Below are 18,923 nucleotides of genomic sequence, written 5' to 3' on the forward strand. Positions count from 1 at the left end.
TTTTAATTACAATTAAATAAGAAAATCGTCACATGAGAAATCGAGCGAATATCAAATGTTGTAAAAATATGAATTTCAAACGCTCATAAAAATTTAATTTGACTTTTTTGTAGACTTTTTTTTTGATAAAGATAGACAATATTATGGGGAATCTTGTATTATATTTTCAAATCTTAGATTTAAAAAGAAAAAAGGTGTGTAAGTGGATGTCGCTCTGTTGTACAGTAAATTACAAGTGGGTCACTGTATAATGGATAGTATTAAATTTGAATTCAATGATATATTATCATTGTATAAGAACAACGATTCTGAGCGGAGACAGTATGTCAGTCTATGTATAAGACATAATATTATGTATTAAAATGTATTATTATTAAAAAAGAATTGACCTATAATAGGTATCTACGGTTATTTGTTTTAAGGTTACACCAAAAACCAAAATCAATTTTCTCGAAAACAGATTTTACGTATAAATTCCCGTTTTTTCTTAATTTTTCTTTTGTTTTTCACGGCGCTTTTGAAAACTACTGGAAAAATTTTACTTTTGACCCCCCCCCCTCCCCCCAAAGTACCAACTAGATTCACTTTCCTATCAGAAAAGATACTGTTGAAGAAAATCGAAGCGCTATTACTGTCCTAAAAGGTGATGACAGACACAAAAATAAAAAAATGAAAAAATATTAAAATATTAAAAAAAAACACACATCATTGTAAAATCAATACATTCATCGTTTCACTCCGAATCTAAAATAAAAATTTCACAAAGGTTTATCGCACGATGATGAAGATATCGTGTGATTTCTGCCAACATATCGCTCGCTCAGAGTCGGGGCCAAAAGTCAAAACGAGCTGTGGCATTTAACTGGCGTTTTAACCATGTTCACGTTAGATGAAGAACTCTCTGATATTATTAGCAAATTTAGCATACTCGTACAATAGGTACTTGCTCTAGAGTATACGTCTTAGTGTAGCGTCTTAGTGTAGCGACTCGTGCTGCAGCGTTGTACGTTAATCGTCACGAATAAACGGAATAGGCTTCCTACAACCACTGAAGTGTCCCTATTTCGGTCAACGGTGTACAAAAGTCGTGCAAAAATTACAAAAAGGTTTAGTACGCGATGATATCGTGTGATGTTCTGCCGCTCGCACGGTGTCAGCCAAAACGAGGGAGAGGTGCGTTGCGGCCATCGTTTTGCTGTGATCGCGTAGACGAAGAAATCTACGACATTATTAGCATACGAGTACAACGGGTACTTGGCCGAGACTATATAATATTATTACCTACAGCAGCGGCAGTGCGAGTGTGCATACGTAATGATTGGATACAATTCTGTGCAAAATCTGAGTGTACTGACGCGAACAATGAGAACTAATTGAGAAATAATAAAAATATATTTACATTTAACTTGGACGACAATTTAACAATATATCTCGAGAACACATTTTTCAGTCGATTCAGCGCGTATTTTATACCACTCCTCGTCGCCGCCGCCCACCCCACTAACTTACTATCCACTTAACGGTATGAAATTGTATGATATATTATCGACTTTTTCGCGTGCGGGTTTTTTAATCAGCGGCAATTGATTTGTTCTCGTGCAGATTTTCGAACAACGCGGTGTAAAAAGATTTAAGCCCTGTGCACTTTTTTTTCGGAATTCTTAAAATACGGCGGCGGCCGAATAGATGTCTAGATTATAATGTATCACGCGTATATCATTATATAATATTATGCAACCAGCTTGTGGAGTATATGGTCTAATACAATCCAACGGTTTAAAGTAGTCCACTCTGGAGGGATATCAGTAATGAGCTTATTCGTCTTTTCGAGTTTAAGAACAATAAACGGTCGCCTCGTAATAAGATAATAAACGAAGCTCGTCGACTGACGGATTAATCGATTTTCGATGAACGACTCTGGTCAAATGCCCAAGCATATATATTGGAAACTTATTACATCCAATATTTTTTCGTTTATTTTAAAAAATTCACTACCTACGTCATACATTGTGCGTATAACACTCGGAAAACCAGTAACGTACGTTACGAAATTATTTCAATCTAAAAACTTGATTGGAATAAGACGGAAAAGCGTACGATGCTCTCTGCAATCTCTATATTAAATTCTGTTATTAGTTTGTCGAACCGTTCGTGAGCTTGTGGTTTTTCATAGTCTTGAACTTGTTGGTAAAATGTGTCGGTTTTAAAAAAACTTGACAGGTTCAGACACTTATATTGTCTGTAAGACGTTTTCGTTATGGATTTTATTGATTGATTGTATTTTTTTCTTTTTTGGAAGAAAAAAAATAAAGTATAAACTTTTTGTTTAATTTCGGAGTTTCAAATAAATTGTACAATATATACCTACTATTATTTGATAAAGTACTTGTTTAATACCTCCAGTTCATTGTACATAATATACTATAGGTATGATACCGTTGATGAATTATTCGGAACACGTTTAGCGCCGCAATGAGTGCTGTTCAAATAAAACGCATTAAGTACTGTACAACCGATGTAGCTTCCTCGCTCTAGTCGGAATCGAAAAAATCCATTAATTCATTTAATAAACGAATATTAAGTTAGATATTATTAATATTGACTTTAAAAATAAAATAGGAACGTGTTCAAACTAAATTTTTGGATATTAAATGGTATTTATCATATTATTAACCCATTTTTCTATACGTGCTAAAATAGCTGAATTTTAATGTAACAAAAAAAAATGGATGACAACAATTTAAAGCATTTTAATAATCATTTCCTCTTAACGTTTTTCCATTACTAAAATATTGTACAATTTCAAAATGTATTCGTTGACCTGAAAACCAATGGAAATACTTATAGGCTTAAGACTAATAGATATTTCCATTATATTTTCCCAACATCTAATATGGTTTTAAGTATTTTATATTAACATTAATGATAACCTGAAATATATTTAAGCATTTACAATATCAATGAGACGAGATATTTTATTTTATTCAAATTTTATAATATTAGCCCAATATTTGTATATAATGTCAATTAATATTCTCTATAATAATCCATTTCGTAAATAATTCAAAGCCTATCTTTATTAATTTCCCACTATCCGACGGATGAACATACCATAATATCCTCGAGTAATCCTCTTTTTTTCATTTCTCTTTCAATCGGCACACCAACAGTAAACTTACGGAAGTCATTACTACTTTGTTGACTGAGAGAGAGTTGTTTCCAAATGTTCAATGTAATTGCGTTCCCCCGACAGGTCGGCTTCTAGATTAGAAAATGGTTGAAAACGAGTCTTATCTTCATTTATTCAGACTCTGTGGTATACAGAATTCATTTTTTTCTCTCTACCCTCAAAATATGACAAATCCGATATCGTATTGTTTTTATAGTAGGTACCTTATATACTATATAGTATTTTTTTTTTAAGACCACCACAAACAATTTTTTATTTTGTGGTTCCTAAATTACATTTTTACCAAAATATATAAATACTGCATTGGTTTAAAAAGAAGAAATGTTTTTCGCATCATGTCAAATCGTTTACCAATTTAATATTAATTTAATCCTAGTTCGTTCATTTTTCATTTTCTTTTTTTATTTAAATTTAAATTAATTTTTGATGAAATACTACTAAACGTCCAGCTAAATAATTATTATTCCAAATACCATTTATAAAGTATTGAATTAAATTATATTTTGTGGCTATTTAATTTAAAATTATAATCATTGACATTGATTTGAGTGGTTTCCTTCTATGGATTTTTTCGTTAATATATTATATACCTTATAAATCATTTATGAATAATATAATATTCGTTTCTATATATTTTAGTTTCTGACCAAAGCGATTGATATGTTGCAATACTGTGTCTTTGTTAAATTTAATCGAGTGGTTTTCTGGTATGAATAAACTGTTATAGACAGTAGGTGCAATTTCAATAGTTTGTCGCAAACTTAGGACGATTTTTTCCCCTTCAATTTGTAGTTTTGGTTATTAAGGATTGATGTTTTAATACGAAACGTTGCTCTATCATATGTATTTTTTGCATTCAATAAATTCTGAAATCTCAACTCATAAATTATTTTTATGAGTACTTAAAATTTGAAAAATGTACCATAAACATGTAAGCATAATATGTATTCCAGTTAAAATCGTTTTTCGAATTCCGTGATTTATCGAAACATTATTCATCGCTATCAAATTAAAAATGATATAATAATATAATAATTCACTGTCTTGTGCCAAGACGAGCGAAGCGAGCCAAGTGTCCCAAATCCATCCCGACTCACTAATCCTCTACGTCAAATCATCTGGTATTCGAATAAGGTGCAAAAAAAAATTAGTACAATTCAGATTTTGATGAGTTAAAGAAGAAATCAACTAATATAATGATAAATAAGATTTGGCAAAATATTGTTGATCCTTAATTTTAACTTTTCTAAAATCTCTCTAGTAAACTATGCGTTTAATTATGATATATGAGGACGTATTCGTTTCAAAAATTATGAGTGCCATTTTGGATTGTCTTATTACGTTAATTGTCTACGTTACAATACATTTTTGCGCAGATATGTTTTGTCTTTACCATGAAATTATACCGGAATATACATTATTTATCAAAGACTTTTTCCACGTCTTTTCTGACTTTATAACGAGACATAATATTATACAAACATTTTATAAACAAATGATTAATTGGTATATTTTATAATTTGTTTTCTTAAATAGAAAATTAATCTATCGTATTTATTTTTTATTGAATAAATAAATTGAAGCGAAAAATTGTATTTGTTGTATACATGCCAGTTAATACCATAACATGAAGATATTATGCTGAATTCAATACATAATCAAAAACGATAATTTATTGTATTTTTTTTATTTTTATTTTACTAAAACCAGTTATATTCGGTTGGATATAAAATAACGTATCTGCCCTAAATCTATAAACATAATAATAATTAATAAATTCTCAGTAAAGCGATCATTATATTGGTGTTACATCGATATGTAGATTTTTTATTTTTGTGTCTAGAGACACTTTTTTTAGTAGAAAAAATGATCTGATCATGAACTTCAATGGAAGTTTCTGGTGGAAATAAAATCTTTCATTTTCATTTTTTTAAAACCTCTATAGTAAACTATGCGTTTAATTATGATATATGAGAACGTATAGTATTACTTAGGGAGATAAAAATTGAAAATTCTCAATACTTTTTTTAATAATCGAGACAACCCATATAACCAATAATAAATATGAACATTTGTTAAAATGTTAATATTATTATTAAAATAATTGTTTATTAACCATGGTTCCTAAAAGGTTAGACCGTCTTCCCTGTGAATCGAATACTATCGACTCCTACTGTACAGCAAAACAGCAAAGCTGCAAAACGGTTACCTACTTTTCTCCTTTTTTTTATTTTTTAAACCCAATATTGAGCACTAATAAAAGTATATATTTTAGGACTGCTTTTGTGTTGGTAGTCTACAGCATCAAATTTCTTACATATCGTATAACATAATCGATATTAGAAAATATGAAATCCAAAATCATTTTCTAAACGTGGTTTTAGCAAACACGAACAAAAATAAGACAGTTTTTATAAATTAAACGTCAATATCAATCAGATTATCAAAATATAAATAACTATCATTCGTCTCCTCGGAATTCAAAATAACACAATACACCTATATATTATTATTATGTTTGTAAATTACGATGTTCGATTACCATTAACGTTCGATTAACAACGAATATTGAAATAGCATGACAAATAACAGGGTAAAACATGAACTATCGTTAACATAATGATCATAGTAATAATAATTGTTAACATATTATATTATTCATTATATACAGTGTTTCACAATGTTTTTCATAGTACCTACTTACCTCCTTTGAAAAACTTACAATAATTAAATTTTTAAAACATTTACACAAATTATCTGTATAAGCTGGCTGTCTATAATATTCCTGAGAAATTTGAAAATAACTTTATTTTTTACTAGTAATTGAACATCATAATACTTATAAGTTATTAAAAAATACCAGGTATTTTATTTCAAGTTATAAAACAGTTAAAAATAAAACATAATTGCAATGGATAGCAGATACTCTGTATATAAAATATAAGGTAGCTATTCTATAATAATTGTGATCGTATAAATTATTAGGTCGTTGGTAAAAATATTTATCCTTGCTTATTAAGGTTAATAATGGTCAAGGTCAAAGTATTAAAATAAAATACCACAACACAAAATAAATTAAGCGTTTCGAATGCGTTACATTGTAGCTATAGGAACCTACCTAAAAAATCAATCGATGCGATTTATCTTAGTGATTATTTCAGTGAGCAGAATCGTATTGTACCAATGTTAACTTATGCAGTAATTGTATAGTTTAAGTTATGCGCATAAATCGCTTAAAGCAGTTTATACGACGGTTATACCAGCGGAGGCATATAATATAATATTTTTTTTTCTACAAAAATAACATTTTTTGTTACGAATATTTTTTTCTGGAGATTTTTTTGCAGTAGATATTTTTAGCGGTCGTCACATAATATAATATTAATAGTTTTGTGAAAAAGAATATTCGACCTTTCTGTAGTCCCGTAGCGCGTTTGACATTCGTCCGTACCAATAATACTTGGGCCATACAATGCCAACCCGAACGAAACTACGAAACGAATACGACTCGTTATTGTTATTGTTATTATTATTATTATTATTTTGGTTGTGGTTGTTTTTGTTGTTGTTGTTGTTGTTATTGTCGTTATTGTGTTCGTTGTTAACGGTGTTGTTTTTGGCGTGTGCACACAGGTATCGTGGATGCGGAAGAGAGACTTGCACATACTGACGGCAGGAGTGCTGACTTACACCAGTGACCAGAGATTCCAAGTCATCCACCCGGATAACTCGGACAATTGGACCTTACTGATTAAATTTGCTCAACCGAGAGACGCCGGAATCTATGAATGCCAAGTAAATACCGAACCCAAAATGAGTTTGGCATTCCAGCTCAACGTCGTAGGTAAGTCATATAATATAACATAATATGGAAAATTACAACAAATTGTGTTTCATCTATATATATAAATGTAAATCGGCGCGCTCGGCAAAATATTGTTTATTTGGAAAAAAAATTGCGCTGCTGTATAAGCCGATTGCGAAAAAACAATAATACAATAAGAATGTGTATCGGGCTATGTTTTGCTACACAAGCGATACATCGTAAATTTTTAATGTATACATAATACATATCATCTCTATTTCTTTCCATCCCTTAAATGGCCACACTTGTTTTTAATTTCGTACCCCGAAGTTGAAAATTTTTTCGAACATTTCGATGTATAAAATATTATATCGTGTATACCAAATCAATAGTTTATTATTTATAATCATTTAGGGTGTGGAAGAGCGGCGTGGTGCCCTGCAGTACAAACTCGCGAAGTAAAAGAATATTTGTCCTTTCCACCAGTCCGCTCGTCGAAACTTTATATGCTTATAAATAATAAAATATTCGTTCGATATTCGATATTTAAACGATGACGTTTTCAGAAAAATATTTAAGTTCTGAAAATATGAAATTAAAAACCATATTGTCACTTGAAGATACGAACAAATAATATTACGTGAAACGTAGAAATTGTCGAACGTGTAGGTACTATTAAAGCTAGGTAGGTAACTATAAATCACAATCGACCAGGTCAGACAAACACCAGAGTGGCAGAGTACCTGACATTTTGGGGGGTGTCATTTTATGCGTCTGTGTTGTCGGTAATTAATTTATTATAAAATAAATTCCCCACATAAAATATCAAGATTTTAATAAAAGGTAATTTATATAAATTTATTTAGCGACGGGTAGTGGTTGAGGTTGACAACTTATTTGTTGTTAGGTTGTAAGTTTTGATGACGCTTTTAGGCCAAAAATGAGTACAACATTTAAAATTAGAACAAAAATAGTAATATTTGTAATATAATTATATGGATGACGAGCGATGGACGACAAGAATCGATGAATCATTTGCTAATAATATATTGTTGAGAGAAACCAAAAAGTTTTAATGATTTTTGAAACTGTTCGGGCCGTATTCAATTTTTTCAGTTCAATTGAACCAAAATGGGCAACTTTGGCTTTTAGTGAATGTGATGCAAATCAAATTAAACAAAGTTCTAAAAAAAAGTATCCCCACTCGTTGGGAATCGAAACACGTGTCTTTTTATGCCTTAAAAGGAAGAAAGATATATTGAAAATACTCTGAAAAAAATTGAATTTGTTCTGTTTTTTTATTGCATTTAAGGAAAAAATTGTAAAACCATTATAATATGAAGTATTATAGTATATTTATCGTAAAAATACTAATTTACACAATGTTTGTCAACATTTATATGAGGCTAAAAAGGAATGTGACAACTTAATATGCACAACAATATGTGTAATAAATGAGGAATTTCAAAATATTAAGTAGATACCGTGAATTTCGTTCTGAATTTGTTGTTAAAAATGTTGATGAAGATGACTTTGAAGGAAATTAAATCTTACGGAAGAGAACTTTAAAGCTCGAGTTTTTTTACAATTTATACTGTTATTATTCTACTTTCTAATAGATTTCATACATTAAAAGAGGTAACTTAAAACTCTGATTTTTTACAACCAATAATTACACTAGTTAATTTATCTGAAGATCACTTGATGAAAGCTAAATTATGTGAATTATTTATAAGCTACTTTATTCATGTAAACTTTGGCTCTTACCTATATTTAATTACACATTACGTAAATAGTTAAAGTATTTTAATATGTATAGATACAAAACCTATTCTATAAATGTATAATGAAAATAATATAATGTAGTGGTACAATGGCACAGTGTAATTTTTTGTTATTAAGGTACCATATAAGTTGTAGTTGCTCGGTTGGTTGAATAATTTTTTGACGAAGTCGATGTGTTGTGACCGTTTAATAACACCGAATAATAATATAAGGCAGCGGGTATAATAATTATATGATTGGTCTAACTTTTAATTTGTATATTTTTTTTTTTTTTCGATGATTTATGTTTACTGTCATACCTGTTTGTTGACATTAAAAATGACCGAAATTATAATGTTACGATTGAAAATTTAATTAACTCGACCATTTGAAAACCGACAAATTACTGCACTCGTATACAGTGCTACAGTCCACGCAACTAATATAACCGACGTAATCGAGTAGCGCGGCGCAAACGATAATAATTAGAGAGAATAATAATAATATACGAATCGCACAATATTATTACACGTTTCGTAGTAAAGTTAACGAACCGGACTTTCTCTGTCTCTGTCTGTCTGTCTGTCTGTCTGTCTCTGTCTGTGTGTCTCTCTCTCTCTCTCTCTCCCTCCCTCTCCCACTCCCACTCTATTTCTGTATACAATATGTACATGCACATAAATGAATTCTACGTAGGGGTGGTATATGGTAGACGTACGTTAGGACATTTTGCATTTTCATGATCCATTAAAAGTAAAAAATAATATGTCCGCCGTTAATATACAGATGGGTCCGGTTGTTATTAATAAATGAAAAAAAAATAACGAAACAGGTATTATAAGAGGTGCGTTAGTATTGTATATATCACGTTGTTATATATACAGTAATACACACCCTTGAATGGTTAATCCATAATTTTATAACACTTTAAAACGTAATTTCACGCACGAAACCACTGCGTGGTCGGGACACAGTTCTAGTAGGTATATAGGTACGCCGTGTATATAATATATCATATAATAATATATAAGTATAATAATATTAAATTAATGGGGTTTTCATTAGCCAAACTTTGTGTTTATGGTAAAAATGCGGTCGTATCAGCTGTATAATAATTAAAAAATATTATAAAAAAAAAAAATCATAAATACTATCCGTTTTTTCGAAATTAGTAAATTATTACCTTATGTCCGTATCAGTACCAGAATACGGCCGCCACCGTACCATAATAATAATATTATAACGAAAAAAAAAGGTTTAATATAATAATATAGTAATTATTATCCTACGGACCGTTATAATATTACACTCGTATAATATTGTTACGACCTTATATTTTTATATCCCGACAATGTGAATCTACCCCATATATACCACGCGTCATAATATGGAGAGAAATTATTTTTGTTTATAACCAGCTAATAACAAAATATGCTCTACGTCGCGCGCACTCCCGACAATGCGCATGCGCTGTAGTTGATCGTTTTTAATCCAAAACACTTTAGCAGCTAAATGTCGTGTCTGTATACATTTTGTCAATTCGATTTGTGGAAAACGTTTTTCAATGCTTTATTATATTTTGAAGTACCTATAGGAATACGTTTTGAAATTATTTACGTTTTCGCGACTATTTTTTATAAAAACCAACCAGTGTCTCGCGAGGAAGTTATTCGAAAAAAATCACGCCTACAATAATATACATATTATAAGCGATACTTCAATCCAGACGAGCATCGAGTCGTTAAAAAGTGTACAAAAAACCGCATCGTCGCATACAATGTAATGCTGTGTGTCAATAATCCAACTGCGGTCGAGTTTTCGGGATAGAGTTCACCTCAGACCCTTTTTTGTATCGTCGCCGCATTTCATGGAAAGCCTGCATATTTTTGATCGACAATGAAAAACACGTCGAAAATTTGAAGTTTTTCATTTTAACCGACATATTATACATGACGTATTGTGGAACGCGGAATCCTTTCGCCAAACATGAATTATTTCTCGTTATTTATTCTAGTCGCTATAATATGTACAGTCACAACAAATTTTAAACACTCGATCTGCAGTTAATTTTAGACACTTGCTCGTCAGTCGATCGTTTCGTGTCGTCTTTATTGCACACAGCACGATTGTGTATCTATCTATAATCACAGCCTTTGAGCTAATTAAGAACGACCTCCTCCCGATCGCGGTTCACGATGTAATGGAAAAAAAAAAAACAGGGTGAAAACGCAAAGAAAAAACAGGCCTTTGTTGTGAGTTATGTTAGTTTTTCGCTTTCGGCCCATCAATAGCGAAATAGAACGAATGGTTTTATCGCCAGATATTTGTGTAACACATTACAATGGTACGTTTAACGATTTTCTGTAATCCGAGTTTAATGGTGGGGTTCGAAAAAAATTACGTTCTGTACTGTATATACATATATATATCGATAACTCACCGCACGCCCCGCCTCCCCACTGAAACTTCGGGTGAGGGGGAAGAGCAAAAATAAAGAGAGGAGAGACAGTTCGAGAGAGAGAGAGAATAAGAAAGAATACCGACCTATAATCGTCTTGCTCTCGACTGCCGGATTAAGAAACATGTAATTCAAAACAGGAGTAATGTAAAAATGTTTCGAGATCGCACGTACAAAAGTCTGCGGGCGGATTATGCAGCCATCTCGCAGTTGTACGGAACTATCTGTTGAAATCAATACTTTAAAAGCGTTTTTATTTTCGTGCGCTATATAATAATAATAGGTATAATAATGTACACAAATACAAAACAATAATATATTATACGGTATGGGTATGGGTATGGGTCGCGCATATCGCCGAACTGCGGTGATTTAAAGAGGGGGAGGAGCGATTACGCGGGACACGCTTAAAATTCGCGCTCGTCTATTATTGTTATTATTATTAAACGATTTTCAATCGTCTATTTTAGTTCTGCCGATCGATCGATAATAATAATATAACACCTTTAGTCTTTTACTTTTTTCAGTGAAAATATACATTATTATCAACTTCATACTCTGAAGCAGAATATAATTCGGAGTATTGCGATCTGAAAATATCAAATTTCGGACAAGTAGTTTATTAGTAATAAGTATTTAAAGTTTAGATGAGCGAAATATAGAGGATCTACATTTTGCGGGGTAACTAACCTACCCCTTGTTAACTCATAAACTACTCGACCAAAATGCGAGTATTCTACATCGAAGTACTTGAAAAAAAAATAATGTGCTTTGGAATAAAAAATAAAAAATTTAAGTTTTCATCAGAAAACAAAAATTATAACGATAAAAAAAATAAATACATTTTCAGAAACATTAATAGTTTTTAAAATAATGAGTGTCTTGCGTTAAATGGATCACCTAGTATATGTATATATATTTATTTGGACGGGCCCCAGACGTTCTGTAACAGACGTATTAATATATTAATATATAATAATATGATCGACGACACGACTTCCGACGTAGCTGGTATATTATATACCTACTATCAAACGACGGAAAGTGCGGTTTCCAATTTGCTAGTTTCGTACGGTCGTTATTAAATATTTATAGGATTTTGGATAAGCGTCTCGTCGAATCCCCCGCAGTCATTATCAATCGACCCCTGGCAATTAACGGCGAAAAGGGTGTCCCCAGACGTCCGGTGACGTGAAAATCTCCGCATCATATTATAACGGTGTACCCTAGATATTCAGATTAAATTGCGCCGGCCGTCTGCGGTGTTGAAACTTTCGAAAAGTAAATGCTTACGACCTGCCTACGATTATTTTATTATTCAACCATTTCGGTGGAAATCACAATAAGTCAATAAACTGCGCTCATGCCTATTATTACATTTTGGTATATCTACTGATTCGGCGTGCTTACGAAAGGGAAGAGATGGTTGTAGCGCAGAATAAATTATTTATTCTATTTATTCAGTGATTATAGAACGAGCCAACCCATTTGGCTTCTTCTTTTTTTTTTTTTTTTTTGTCTATTTCACTATCCCATGAATACATAAAAACAATTTTTGATTTATGGAGAAAATTAAAATACACGTCTGTATCTATTTTTTCTGTGCGATTTTTAATATTTCATACAAGTTAAGTTGATTGATAATAATAAAATATGTGATTGCAATGATTGAATATAATATACTGCCAATCTAATAACTGAATATCAGCTATAAGTTTTAAATTTCAATACCGTGTGAGTGTTGAACCACTCTAAGATAATTATATTTTATACCTACCTACGATGATTATATTACGGTGAAAGGACTTCAATTAAAACTTTTTTAGAAACAATATTCTTATTATTCGTCCACCAAACGCATATTAATTAACTTTATAAAAGATAATTATTATTTTAATTATTATTATTTATCTATTTATATACTTAGTGCAGCATTTCAAAATCATATTTTTGAAACTTTTAAATATAGTTTAACACCATATATACATAATCTTGAAAATTGTTGTACTACTTGAGGAGTGCCCTGTGGACATACCAACTATTTCTAAAAAAAACAATTCCCTTTGTGTACAGTAAAATATTTAGAGGTTCATTTTTTGAACATTTAGATGTATCATAATTAAAATTCAAAAAAGTTGCTTTTAAGTTAAGACTTTATGGTCAGATAATATAGGGGCTTATGATAATTCGAAAATTGTAGTAATTTTATATTTATATTAATATATCAATATATTTAATAAGCTATAAAAGTAATCCAAGTTTATAATAAGTAGATAAATACTAAATAGTAAATACTAGATCCGATATTACATCTTTTTAATGTATTTTTTAAATTATTTTTAAGAAGTACTCTCGATTTTTTAAGAACTAGAAAACTACTAATGTGAATCTTTAATTAAACACCTACATAAAAAATTCAAAAAAATGATTTATTGAAGTATAGTAAGTACTAGTTTACAGTAAAAAAAGGATTTTCATTTCAAAAATAGAAGTTTGTATTACCACAGGAAACTTCTTAAGTAGTACAAAAATTTTTAAGTATTTTAAACTATGGTCTTTGAATATATTACATATTTAAAAAAAAATCTAAAAATAATAATTTTAATAAAAAATGCAATATTAAATAAAAAATGGGTGTGCTCGGTAAATCACCTTTTATAATATCCTTATATATAAAAAGCAGGTAAGTGGATGTCGCTCTGCTGTACATCCTACGCTGTTATTGTATAATGGATTGTATTAGACTTGAATTCAATGATATAATATCATTGTTTAAGAAAAACGATTCTGAGCGAAGACGGTTTGTCAGTCTGTATATTTTATATTGTTATTATTTATTTTATTATTTATTTATTTGTTATCATTTAAGTTGAATTAATCTTATAATATTAAAATTTTTTATTCGTTTCTATGGTGATAAACAAAGTGTTAGAAATTAAAATCCCATTTTTAGTGTTTTTTCGTAATTTTTCGGTGGTTTTTCCCGTGGAATTAAACAACTATTGAGAAAATCGAAAAATGACCTCTCTAAAGTACCATCTTGATCCAATTTGCTAAAAGATAAGGTACCTACTGTATTCTCCTTCTGGTAGAAATTTTGTATAGAGGATATAAAAAAAAAAATAATAAAATAAACACCATTGTAAAACCAATAGCTTCCTCGCTCCGCCCAGAATCTAAAATGAATGTCTGTCTGTCTGTGTGTCCATATTACCATGGCAACCATTTATGGCTGATGGAATTTTTTGTATATAAATGGTTGCCATGGTAATATGTAAGACATATTATTCATAATATAGAGATGGCATTTTTAAAGGCAACGAAGTGCACTGGATCAGATATTTATATATCTATATACAGATAGATTAGACCTCTTGCCAGAAGATAGGCTAATTTAAAAGTGGAGAGGACCAACCCCGGGAAGTGCTCAAAGAGGGATTTTGAGATTTCCGATGGAAATTTTTGTTTATAAATGGTTGTCATGGGTTTTGAAGCTATTATAATAATAATTATTAGTTGCCATTGGTTTAAAATTGTTGTTATGGTAACCGTTATATTATAAAATAAAACATATTATTCATATAGAGTTGGCATTTTTAATGGACAACGAAGTGCACGGGATCCGCTAGTAATATATAATTCTTAAAGATGTGTGTGGTAAAATTAAAATGTAAAATTTGCCAACTTTTTTTTCCACTCAAAATATTATGTGACCGTTATTATTGTGATTGATAAGGATTTATGAAACATGTTATTAACTTTTTGAAGTTGCCTCTGTATTATATTGTCAGTTACCACCAGGCTTAACCGCATACACCGACCAAAACTACTTTATAGTTAACTAAGCCAACTATTTTGTACCAAGTCAATAGTATATAAATAAACCTTAATTAATACTTTATTCATTTAAGTATTATTCACACCAAGTTGCAGCTATTTTACCATTTTCACAAATTTTTCGCAGTTTCCTATTACGTAAATTCTCTATCTCTAGTAATAAAATTCTAAAACATATATTATAATAACGACGACACGAGTCTTATACAGCTTACAGTTATAATTTGGTTCATATATAATTACCTCAAAAATTTTCCAAATCTTAACTACAATAAATAGGTACTTACTGAAAAAAACGCCAATAGCAATATGACTACCTACATCAGCTTTCATTGTTAAATTATGTTTTTACCTTTGGGCTAAACAAAGTTGTACATTTTGTTACACAGTAAACGACTTATGTTTTAATAATCGACCATGCTTATTTTATACAAACAAAAATATTTCTGAGATGACTTCGAGAAACGGTTGATTGCTACCAACCGAACAAACTTTGATGTATCTCAAAAATAATGTTAGATTCTTACAACTAGTCAAATCTACAGTGCTCCGCGGTATTATATGTAATTAAGACAGCACAACGTTCAAATTATTTAAATCAAAAAATATTAAATAATATTTGCTTGTAACATTGTTATAAGTAAGTACCGTTCTAACGGTAGGTACGCGCGAATATTGTAATAAAAAAAGGCACAATCGATCTGGCATTCTCATTACTAGGTAAAAAAGATTTTTTTCCAATTATTCATAACATATTGTTTAACTACCAAAGTATTTGATTTTTAATTCGTGACTCGTAACTAATTTGAAAAGTATATAGATAAAGCCTGCACCTTGTTTTAAATCGTTGTTTATATTTATGATTTCTACGTAGATTAATAAAATTAAACTATAACTTTTAACAAGATAATAATAAAATGAGACTTGGTGATAAGATTTTTTTTAATAATTTACTATTTTTATTAAATGACAATACGTCATATTATTCTAAATATGCAAACGTGATCGATTCGCTGTTATACAAAACATACAAATATATTAAAATAATATTATACAACCTATATATATATATATATAAGACTATGATGTGGTTTTTTTCTTTTGTATTTTAAAGGCGGTTTTGTTAGATGTCTCTTTGTAATGAATCGTGGAAATGAATCCTCGTCTGTAAAACCAGTACTCTGTCACTCCGGTTTTGCAGACGACAACCGATGCTGTCTGCAATAGATTGGTCAAAATCGATTAGTTTATATAGATTTTATGTGGGTAAAACGTATGAAATATTTCAAATTACGATTCCTTGACATTTGTCTTTGGGGCCGTAGTTGCTCTTCTTACTGAAACCACTATCTTTCGTAGACCATGTGAATCCGTTAACAATACGTCCTGTAGCATTATTCCCGGCCGACCGTGCGTCAGAAGTCACCTATGAAAGTGACTAAATTGAAAAACGCGTCTGTTTTATTGCAGACATTCGTCGATCGTCAATCGCATATAATGTCTTATATGTTATAGGTCAGTGCACACTTTAGTATATTAAAATAGTTCCTATGCAATATATCAAATACATTATCAGCATTTTTCGCATTTTACCCTTGGCGATACATTCGACGGGCAAACTAAATAATAAAGGTCATTTAATAAATTTAATCGCCATGACCTAGTAGAGTAATCGTTGAATACGGCGCGTGCAACGGCGTAGCCATGGAGGGGGGAGCAATTCCCCTCCCCCTCTTCATAGCTAATAAATATATTAATGTCTAACGAAATTTTAAATTGTGAGCGAAATTTTAAAATACTCTTGTTCCCCCCCCCCCCCCCTAGTCCTGATAAAATGTCTAGCTACGCCCTTGGCCGTTCGTATTATTTTTAAGCAAACCCCTCTTAGGTAGGTAATATAATAGGTATAATCTAAGGTCGGTTTAACTACCCTTCTTCCCCGACTGTCATGCAATCATAATACAGAAAAAATACTGTTTTATATAAATTTATTGTCATTACCTTTTCACAATGTGATCCAATCACTTCTACACATTTTAGAGGACATGGTGTTTTCGACTGTGGGACGATATAATCGTTGTGCCAATATTTTGTCATCATAGTACTACACGGACTTATGCGCAGGCAATTTTTCTTCTATTCGATATGTTTAAAAAATAATACAATATAAATAATTATATAAGTACCTATTATTTGTTTATTTCGAATGACTGATAATTATTAGAAATGTAATTCTTATAGATAGAAGAAAAACCCATTTCACCCCTGTCGTCAATCGTCAGTACGTAAATCGTCAGCTTTTTTTTCTTTAATTATTTAGCCAAAATCTAAGGTTTTGTCAAAACGGATGCCGCGTAAATTACGTAGTGTTGGAATTAAAAAATACGTGAAATAAATAATCTAATATAAATAAAAAAAACGTAGGTATTATAATATTTTAGCGCGTAGGCTTCTTGAACAGAAAATTCATCACCGAAACGATGATATATTATCATATACGACAAGGACGTTGTATTTTGTTTACGTAGGCCGACACGATTTATCTTTAAGCCATTCGCGAGATCGACTTTGTTCCGTTGACGTTAATTATTATGGAAATATATCATCGCGATTGAAATACGCGAGGTTTTGTCGGATATGAATTATTATATTATATTATTATAAATAACGTGTGTTTTTTGTTTTATTCCGAAACTGCTAAGTGCGCTATAATAATAATAATACAATACGTACTTCGTGTTGGGTGAAATATTCAAATAATAAGATATACCAGAAAACGATACGTCCTCACCCAAATCGGTAACTCGTCCTTACCTGATAATGATTATTGTAATTTTCTCTAAAACTCGTTTTAGAGGTATACCTTTACAGATTTTGCCTTCGGGATGGACTTCGGAAAATTGTCGGGACGAGAGCCGATCGGCCGTTGTCGACGCGAACCAGACAATTTCTCATTTTGGGTGTTTTTTGTTGCCATGTTTTTCTTCCACTTTCTGCAAAACGTGTGCGATTTAATATTTTTATTATTGCTGCCTACACGATGGGTAGGTTTTAATTCTTATAGTCCACATACCTACCTACAGATAACACGAAATTATATTAATTATACTGTTTCGAAACGGAACGGCATCGACATTTTGCAATCCGAACCGTTCAAACCAAAACAAATTTTATCCTTAACAGTAGTATGGGAATAATTTTAATCGAAATAATTATTTAGAATTCTATGACCAAAATTAGAATGTTCAACTTGGGTCGTTTTTATGGTTAGTTGGTAGGTACTTGGTTGTCATATTATAATTATTGTTCATGTACTTCATAGCATTATAAGTTACAATACAATTTATATATATTGTAATGTTTTGTAACAAGTCAGTGATAACATACGGTACACGTTAAACAACTGATAGTTCCACTAATTGAGAAACGTATGCTTTGAAAATTTACCAACGTAAAAATAATTCTGGAAAAACCGTAAAAAAAATTAAATATTTTAATTCGATTTTGTTCCGTTTGGCAGTAACGTTCAACTGAACTAAAACTGAACTACCGGACTCATATTTAAGTAAGTATACATATTCTTCATTCGTTTCTGTTCGGTAGATGGTAACTGAAATAGTTTAAGATGGTTTTTACCCCTTATTTAACTTTTACAACAGCTGTTGCGTTTAATAATAAATTTATTCTAATTTTGTCCAATAGGTATACAATTTCGATAAAAAATTATATTATTGAATATAAATTAGTTTTATTTATTCATCGCTATTTCGTTAAAAACATTAAATTCTCCTTTCACTTTCGTGAATTACCACTTTTAATTTTTTACCTTTACACAGTGTTTGTAACATAATATGAATACAGTGACTGTA

General features: G+C 30.7%; 2 protein-coding genes across 2 annotated transcripts in view; both read right to left on the reverse strand.

Annotated features, from left to right (window-relative positions):
* Nucleotides 1-18,923, reverse strand: part of LOC100160185 (inactive tyrosine-protein kinase 7) — a 306,264-nt gene that overhangs the window by 59,760 nt on the left and 227,581 nt on the right. The window lies entirely within an intron of this gene.
* LOC115033899 lies at nt 16,074-18,784 on the reverse strand. Its single transcript, XM_029488700.1, has 3 exons — nt 17,056-18,784; nt 16,349-16,480; nt 16,074-16,272 (listed from the first exon to the last, which is right to left on the reverse strand). The coding sequence occupies exons 1-3, from the start codon at nt 17,152-17,154 to the stop codon at nt 16,135-16,137; spliced, it is 369 nt and encodes a 122-aa protein (XP_029344560.1). The 5' UTR covers nt 17,155-18,784; the 3' UTR covers nt 16,074-16,134.

Source organism: Acyrthosiphon pisum, chromosome A1, assembly GCF_005508785.2.
Source record: "Acyrthosiphon pisum isolate AL4f chromosome A1, pea_aphid_22Mar2018_4r6ur, whole genome shotgun sequence".
NCBI lineage: Eukaryota > Metazoa > Arthropoda > Insecta > Hemiptera > Aphididae > Acyrthosiphon > Acyrthosiphon pisum.